The following is an 8,552-nucleotide window of genomic DNA, read 5'->3' as shown; positions in this document are numbered from 1 at the left end:
CAAAAGATTCCATGTCTGAACAAGAAAAGTACAAGGAAAAACTGGACATCAAATTTGGGACAATTTGAGCATCAAAAATAGCAACTGATGGGCTTCCCTGGTGGCGCAGTGGTTGAGAGTCCGCCTGCCGAGGCAGGGGACACAGGTTCGTGCCCCGGTCCAGGAAGATCCCACATGCCGCGGAGCGGCTGGGCCCGTGAGCCATGGCCGCTGGGCCTGTGCGTCCGGAGCCTGTGCTCTGCAACGGGAGAGGCCACAGCAGTGAGAGGCCCGTGTACCGCAAAAAAAAAAAAAAAAAAGCAACTGTCATGAATGAATCACAGTGAATATATAAAAATCCTTGGGTCCATAATGATACTCAAAGAGAAATAAAAACAATCGTTGGAGAAGACTATTACATCAAACGAGGGCAGGGGGCAAGCATTTATCTTGCCTTCTTGGTAGAAACAGTAGTTCAAGGTAAGCAAAGAGCCTTAGTTAATGAGGGTTTTCAGTTGCTGGGTATCCAAAACGAATCCACTACATTTTTACTTTGGCTGCCCGACAAACACACATAACCTAACAAAATGTAAATATCCCTGGTACAGCTGAGAGCACATTTACCCACCTCCCTAAGGGCACAGAGATGCCAGGTGTCTGGCTCAGAACCAGAGTCCAAGAATCCCCAAAGGTGTGGGCAGTGCAGCTACCTATCACCATCTTGTTCCAGATGCTGGGCCCATATGGCATCATATAAACACTATTTAGAGGAACAAAGTTACCCTCTGCGAAAATAGAGTTTAAAAAATTGGAAAGGGGTTAAAAAAGAATGGGATGGTGGGACTTTTTTGGCTTTCTAGTGGTTAAGACTCTGTGCTTCCACTGCAGGGGGCGTGGGCTCGATCCCTGGTTGGGGAACTAAGATCCCTCATGCTGCGTGGCGTGGCCAAAAAAAAAAAAAAAAAGGAATGGGGTAGGAAACTGCTGCCTTCTATTCTTTTTTTCTTTTTTTTTTTTTTTTTGCGAAAGGAGGAGCTCGTCTCCAGGGGAGACAGACCCTGGACGTAAAGAAACACTCACAGCATGACCTGGGTGCTGGGAAGAGACTCACCTTCCCTGCCTTCTATTCTATTTTTTTTAACCATGTGCGTGCAATTGTTTCATTTTAAATAAATGAAAATCTAGGGAATTCCCTGGCGGTCTAGTGGTTTGGGACTCAGCGCTTTCACTGAGAGCCCTGGGTTCGATCCCTGGTCAGGGAACTAAGATCCCTGCAAGCCTAAATGTGGCCTAAAAACAAAGCAAAACAAAAATACCTACCCGCCCCCCAAGTTTGGTTGGATAGAAATTTGCTTTTAAGCACATCACAAAGTTTTCTCGTAGCCTCTTTTCTCAAGAGGGGCCAAAAGGCTCTTCCTTTCCCCTGTCTGCCTCATGCTTAACAAGCCTGCATCGGGAATAGCTGGCATCCCTCTCAGAGATGCACCACACTAGCCTTGGCATGTAGTCTTGCCCTTTTCATTCCTGTCCCCATCATACTTGGTTTCTAAGCCCTCTCTCACCAGCTGGACCCTGGGCTGAATGCCAAGGTGAAGGTGATCTTACCTACAAAGCCTACATTCAGGAACTCACAATGTGACTTGTGTGGTGGGGTCCCTGATACAAATGGGCTGGCAGGAAGGACCCCATTGGGCATCAACCCCTTCTCCTCCAGGGAGGCCACAGGACACACCAAAAGGCACTTCTCCCCTCCCTCCCCTCATCCTCCAGCACAGCACCCTGTAGGGCTTAGCAGGTGGCTGGGGAGGTGAAGGGTGAAGTGCTACAAGGAGATGTGGTGAGGAGGGTTGAGGAAGTGATGGAGGCCACCAGGGCAGTGGGATGTTGGTGGAGGCTGTGACCACAGCTTCTTATTTTTTCCGGAGCCTGCTGTCCGAGTCAGCCTGGCACTTGCCCTGTGAGTTGTCCCACGGGACAGGAATGAAAGCTTAATGGTGGGTTTGAGGCTGGTGGGCTGCCTTGATGCTCACCTGTGGCTGATGCTTCTGTTCTCAGAGCGGTCTCACCTGACCGGGCTAGCTGGTACAACTCCAAGAGCTGCCATTGCTCCCGGGACCCGCAGGTGCAGCCCTTGATGCCATGCACCCAGTGTAACCAATCGGCTCGACAAACACTTTGAAAGGGCCCTCAAGCCCTCTCTTCCTCCAAGATGTTCTGTGACACTTTCCCTGGCCTCATTACAAGTGGCCAGTGAGTCTCTTCCCAGCACCCAGGTCATGCTGTGAGTGTTTCTTTACGTCCAGGGTCTGTCTCCCCTGGAGACGAGCTCCTCCTTTTAGTGCGTGTCATGGAGCTCTGCGACACATAGATTTGATGAGTATTTGTCAGATGAATGAAAAGCTGGATTAGGAGCAGGGGGCAGCAACCAGTGCATCTGACCCCATCCACAGGGTTTCTCTATTTGCGGTCGGGTGGACAAGCTGAAGAGATGACCCCTTATGCAGGGAAAAGAGTTATAGCTTAAGGCTCCAGCATGACTTGCCGAGCATCACGCAACAGCAGAAGGCAAGGGAATTAGCCAGCTCGGATGTGAGCCTACTCTTGGCCAGCAACAAGCCTTAGACTCTTGGTAGGGTTGGAATATGCAGATACAGGAGAGGTAATGACAGGAAACCAAGACAGGAGGTGCAGGAGCGATGCATGGGTTACCAGGCACTGAAAAAAAGCCTTCCCTGATTCCCTCACCCAACAAGTAGTGGTAATTAAGGAAGGACTAAACTTGAATACTAATTCTTACCACTTTCTGCCTCCACACAAATGACCATGAGCTGGGAACAGCGAGCACCCGCTCTCAGATGGCCACCTCACAGCCTTTGCTCACGTCTCTCCTCTGACCCCTGACCTGTTCAACTTCTTGCCTCCAAGCCCTTCCACCTGTGCCAAGCTTCAGGCCCTATGAAGGCATTTAAAGAGCTGGGGGCATTAATGACAAAGGACTGAGAAGAAAGAGGTCATAATGTCCACTCCGTGACAGGGTACTGATGTGAGTCAGGTGAACAACCGCGGGGCCAGGAGCACAGTCCTTTCTTCTCTGGAGAAGCCTCGCTCCTTGCCTTCGCCTCCGTCAGGGTCTAGGCAAACCCTGGTCTCAGGAGAGCAGGGGAGTCAACTGCAGGGCCCCAGAACCTTGAGACCCCTTGTTCTCGTTCTTCCTTCTCCCTTGCCTCCTTTCTCGGTGTGGTGAGCGGAGTGAAGCCTGAACGCCAGGACTGCGCAGAGGGATCTCATGGCTCGGGGCACACTGGAGGTCCCCGCTCCTTGCCCCTCCCTGCCTCTGCTCACCACTCCCCCGGCTCTTCAGGACTCAGCGTTTTCATATTGCTCAGCTGGTCCCTTCCTCAGCCCCAGGAGCAAGTGCGAGTAGGTGGTTCGTGGGACAGGAGGTAGGAGGTGCAGCACTGCAGGGGGAACTGCTAAAGGCATCGTCTGTCCTAAGATCGAACAACTGAACCAACTCACTGCCCAAGGGACCTGTCCCATGGGCTGAGATGAGGCCTGCATGTGAAGTCTCGGGCTGGAGGATGCCTTGCTGCTTTTGTGGGTGGGGTCTCCCCACCTCCACAGGTACTTCTGGAAGTTCTGCTGCTGGCCCCAGAGCATCTACATAGCCTGCCTGCATCAGCAGGGCGTCTACCTGGTTTGCCTAGCACTCCCGATGGGCCCTGCAGCTCCTGATGGAGTTAGAGACCACCCTGCTAGTCCCCGGGCGGGAAGCAGATGAGAAAAGGTAATTAGGTTGCAATGTGGTGATTGTCGCTCTAACATGCAAAGCATGGAGGCTCTTTGAGCGAGCAGGGTGTCATACCCACCAGACCCAGCGCTCCCTGGGAACAAGAACGTTGTCCAGACTCTGACTCAGCTCTCGCCCCCTTCTGTTCTCAGGACTTTGGGGCCTGTAGCAGCCTCTATCAAAGCAGGAAAGGAGAAGGCTGGAGGGAGGGGGAGGATTTGTGGATGGAGAAGACCTGCGTGCTCAGCTCTGACCTCCTTTCCCCCAGGTTCTGGAGATCAATCACACCACCCTCTACTGTATCCGTGAGAACTGGCTGGATGGTCAGAGGCAGTGCCCATCCACTGGATTCACTGCTCTGGTTATGCCCTGTTGCATGTGACAAAGAGAAGGAAAGGGAACTCTGGCCTGATGCCTTGGGGCAAGGTTGGGTCCTGCCTGGAAGACCCATATTCTTTCCTTCGTGCTTCTCCAATTCAGGTCTCTCTCTTTGGGTTTGGAGCTGATAAGAAGAGCAGTTGGCTCTGTTACTGGTGGGACCCTCCAAACAGCTGATCCTACTATTGGTCAAAGAAAGTGTATGTTAGGAAGTTGGAGCAGAAAATCATCCACAAGCTAAGAATGTGAGAGCAAGAATGTAGTCTACACTTGAAGACTAACCCTGACCAATATCTGGTGGGGAGGGGAGGCCTTAGCCTGAGGTCTAGAGTGAGGGTGAGGGGCTACTGAGGGTTGGATGGGGAGTGAGGAGCAGATATAGTTTATTACTTAATGAAGACCTTGCTTGGCTGCCTCTACAACGCCTTTCATCTGCTGAAGTCTCTCTCCCTGCTCCCAGAAGGTGTGTGAGGCTTAAGGCCTTGGCTTACAACCTACAGATAACAGAACTGAGAAGAAACTCCAAGGTAAACAACAGGGTCCCTCTGTCAGGCTCTAAGCTACAGAGCCAGGGTTGGGGGACCAAAAAAGGTAAGGAACCCAGAGAAATCTCATTTGTCCCTGAGAACTCCTAGCATCGAAAAGGCCAGGTAAGGATTCTGAGCCACAGGGATGTGACTAGAGGCAGGGACCGGCTGGCATCTTGGGGGCCCCAGATTTAGCTCTGGGGGGTCTTAAACTGTTTTTTACTAAGCATCTGTGCAGAGTCCCGTGCATGGGCTTTGGAACCAAGCTCCAGCAGCTGTGAACAGCCCCCTACCCACTCTGTGTGGTGTGACGGGGTATAATGGGGCCTGAGCTCCGGGTAAGTAGGTCTGGGGGACCGTGGTGCTGCTCCTAAACTCCCACATTCTTAGCCGGCCTTAGCTCCATCCCCATGCCTAGGTAAGAGGAATCACAGATTACGTTTGGAGGGCTGGAAGAAGGTCATGCCTGCTTCTTTATTTTATTTAAAAAATTTTTATTATCATTATTTTTTATTTATTTTTTGGCTGTGTTGGGTCTTCGTTGTTGCACGTGGGCTTTGTCTAGTTGTGGTGTGCGGGCTTCTCATTGTGGTGGCTTCTCTTGTTGTGGAGCACGGGCTCTAGGCACGCAAGCTTCAGTAGTTGTGGCTCACGGGCTCTAGGGCACAGGCTCAGTAGTTGTGGCACACGGGCTTAGCTGCTCCGCGGCATGTGGGATCTTCCCTGAGCAGGGATGGAACCTGTGTCCCCTGCATTGGCAGGCAGATTCTTATGCACTGCACCACCAGGGAAGCCCTATATATATATATTTATATATATTTAAATTAATTAATTAATTTAGGCTGCCCCGGGTCTTAGTTGCGGCATGCGGGATTTTTTTTTTTTTAGTTGCAGCATGTGGGCTCATAGTTGCAGCAGACTTCTTAGTTGTGGCATGCATGTGGGATCTAGTTCCCTGACCAGGGATCGAACCTGGGCCCCCAGCATTGGGACTGCAGAGTCTTACCTACTGGACCTCCAGGGAAGTCCCATGCCTGCTTCTTTAAAGAAAACTGTTCTCTCTTAGGCTTTGAGGAAGTTGCCAACAATAGGTCTTAAGCCTGTACACTGCCTAAACCAGGGCCAGGCCGTAAGTGACAAGTCCTGCCACACTCCATCCTCTTTCCTGGCTTGACCTATGGCTGGACTACAGGGGGCCACAGTCGGTTGCAGCTGATATGCCCAGAAAGGGACACCCCGAGGCCTTTCACCCAGCGCGGAAGGGGAATGAAGCCAGATAGAACTTCTGAACTCAAGAGGCTGACTTTAGCCAAAAGCCAGCTCAGTGTTTTTGAAGTCCCCAGAACATGTTTTAAGTCAAGAACGTATGATGGTTCATCACTATCCATGAGTTCAAATCTAGATCCCAAGGCCCTCCCTCCTCTCCCTCGTGACTCATCCCTCAGCGCAAACACACCCTGCTAAGGCCAACCAGTCTTCTCACCAGTATGCTTAGCAACCCTCCCAACTCATCTCCAGCCACCAAGGGCCAGTTCATACCTTCCTGCCTCAGCCCCTGGAATTTCTACAGCACTTCTAGGCAGCACACACAACTGTCTCTGACTCATCTGCCTGTTATTGTCAATTGGGCTCAAGCTTCCTGTGGGCAGGGGCTTTGTCTTGTGTATCTTCTGTAGCCCCTCTCTATCAGAATGCAGGTAGATGACAAATGCATGCCACCTGACAGGAATCTTCAGTGAATTCTTCCTTAATAGATGCCCTTGATGTACGGCTGTTGCCCAGCTACACAGTAGAGACAGCAGCAGAGAACAAATGCAAAGACCCAGGGTTTATTGCTGGAGGGGGTGGTGTCCGAGAGGGTGAAGTGCTGGATGATGAGTTCTAGGCGAGAGGCAGCAGACGCCCCTTGGCCAGGGAAAGGCGCTCTCTGGGTGACTGCAGGCCGGCAGCAAGTGTGATGTGCCTCATTCCCATGTGAGTCAGGGCCTTCCCCCAGCCTTGCAGCTTTCCCTCCCTCTTCCGGGGAATGCCAGCTGACCTGGGGCTCCCAGGCTAGGTAACAGAGTCAGAATTTTCTTTGGCAAACAGCAGCTGTGTGGAGGGGCCACGACCCGCTCTACGGCCTTCTGTCTGTCTGTGTGCTCCCAGGCTGGCCCGTGTCCTGCCCTTGCTGCAGCTGCTACCTGGAGGCGCCTTGAGCAGCGCTGGGGCTGGGGCACAGCAGGACCGGCCCAGGGGATGTCAGGCTTTGAGTCAGAGACTCATCCAGCTTTCGGGTCTCGGCCTCCAGGACAGTGGCCTCTGGGGCCTGGGCCACGGCGAGGAGGGAGTGAGAGAGGCTGTGGTGCAGGCCCGCCAGCTCACGGCTCGTCTGTACTGAGCGGGCGATGTAGTCCTGCTTCTGCTTCCGCTCCAGGGCCAGCTGGGCTCGCAGCAGGGCCACCTGAGGGGCAGGAAAACCAAGAGGGTGAGAGCAGTGGAGGGCCTCGAAGCTGCCCCAACCCTTCCTGCTCGGCTCCTGTGGCTCCTGTCAGACCAGCGTTTGAATGAACACCTCACCCACGAATCTCAGGATGAGGCTTTACAGCATTTGGGGGAAGGGCTGCTGGCAATCAGAGAATCCAGTGATTGTCAACCCTGGCTGCACAGGAGACTCAGAGAGAGAGCTTAAAAAAACCAACCAGACTATTCACATGTTTACATGTAATAAAATGCCCAGATTTTAAGTACATTTTGACCAATTTCATAACATACATACCCATATATAACCACTATCTCAATCAAGATACAGAATGCTCTAATCCCTGCAGAGAGCTCCATCGTGCCCCTTTTGGAAGGTTTTAAGAAATTTTCTGACTTAATTAGGCAGGTGTGAGGCCTGAGCATCAGTTTTTTTCCAAAGCTCCCCAGGTGGTTCTAGCGTGCAGCCGGGGTTGAGAATCACTGATTGACCCATTTCTCAAGATGAGTGCGCTGAGGGCCCCGGGAGGTGAAGTTTTTGGGAGGTCAGGGCACATCCAGGACTAGGGTGGGGCAACAGATGCTCCTAGGGTGCAAAATTTAAGGAGGATCTCCAGGTCAACAGTGAGGCCTGTCTTGCCTCCCCCTAGTCCGGGCCCTGTCTCAGCGATTGCTTTGTGTGAGTTTAAGAGAATTCAAAGTAATAGCTTAGGGTTTCCCTGGTGGCGCAGTGGTTGAAAGTCCACCTGCCGATGCAGGGGACACGAGGTCGTGCCCCGTTCCGGGAAGATCCCACATGCCGCGGAGCGGCTGGGCCCGTGAGCCATGGCCGCTGAGCCTGTGCGTCCGGAGCCTGTGCTTGCCTCCCACGAGGACTGAAGTTCTCTAGGCAGGAACTATTTCCCCTCTCCCTGCTGGAGGTGCACAAAGGGCCAAGCACATAGCAGACACCAAAGCCTTGCTGCCTGAGTGCAAGGGAGGGAAAAGGGGCTTAGAAAACGGATCCTTCCAGAACGTACCTCTTTCTGCAGTTCAGCCACGTGCCTGGCATCTGAGGAGCCCTTCTGTCCTCCTCTTCCATCCTGTGGAAGACAAATGCCATTCCTGTTGGAACAGGCCTTCCACTGGAGTTTGTGCAGGCCTCCTCACAATCCTGGGGACCAGGGCAAGGGCTATGGGCCAAAAGTGCCTGAACTCAGATTGAACTCTCTGGGGCACCATGGCCCTGGGGCAAGGAGAAGCCCCAGAGGGCCCAAACCAACGCAATGGAGACCTGAGGCCAAATGTCCCAAAGGCTTGTATGGGACTGGCTTCTTTGAGGTACCTCTTCATTTAAAGTTCAGCACACACCTGCTTCGTGCTAGCCCTGGTCCATGAGCTAAGGATGCAGAGGGGAAGTAAGACAAGGGGCCTGTCCC

The 8,552-nt window shown here is 52.7% G+C and overlaps 1 protein-coding gene across 5 annotated transcripts in view; it reads right to left on the bottom strand.

The window, feature by feature from the left end:
* Window positions 1-4,892: 4,892 nt before the first annotated feature.
* CEP250 (centrosomal protein 250) overlaps window positions 4,893-8,552 on the bottom strand; it is a 47,453-nt gene continuing 43,793 nt past the window's right edge. For 4 of the 5 annotated variants that reach the window (XM_022592566.2, XM_089896789.1, XM_022592567.2 and 1 more), the window contains 2 exons: window positions 8,154-8,216; window positions 4,905-7,117 (listed from right to left, as the gene is read on the bottom strand). In XM_022592566.2, coding sequence (XP_022448274.2) covers window positions 6,854-7,117; window positions 8,154-8,216 — 327 coding nt within the window. In that variant the 3' untranslated portion in view covers window positions 4,905-6,853. Of the gene's footprint in view, window positions 7,118-8,153; window positions 8,217-8,552 lie in introns of all 5 variants that reach the window. The other variant, XM_030762924.2, reaches the window with a different exon arrangement.

Source organism: Delphinapterus leucas, chromosome 15, assembly GCF_059928025.1.
Source record: "Delphinapterus leucas isolate spDelLeu-1000000601 "Yukka" chromosome 15, BTC_Dleu_Yukka2, whole genome shotgun sequence".
NCBI classification, from domain to species: Eukaryota; Metazoa; Chordata; class Mammalia; order Artiodactyla; family Monodontidae; genus Delphinapterus; species Delphinapterus leucas.
This window is presented reverse-complemented; position numbering and strand designations above follow the sequence as displayed.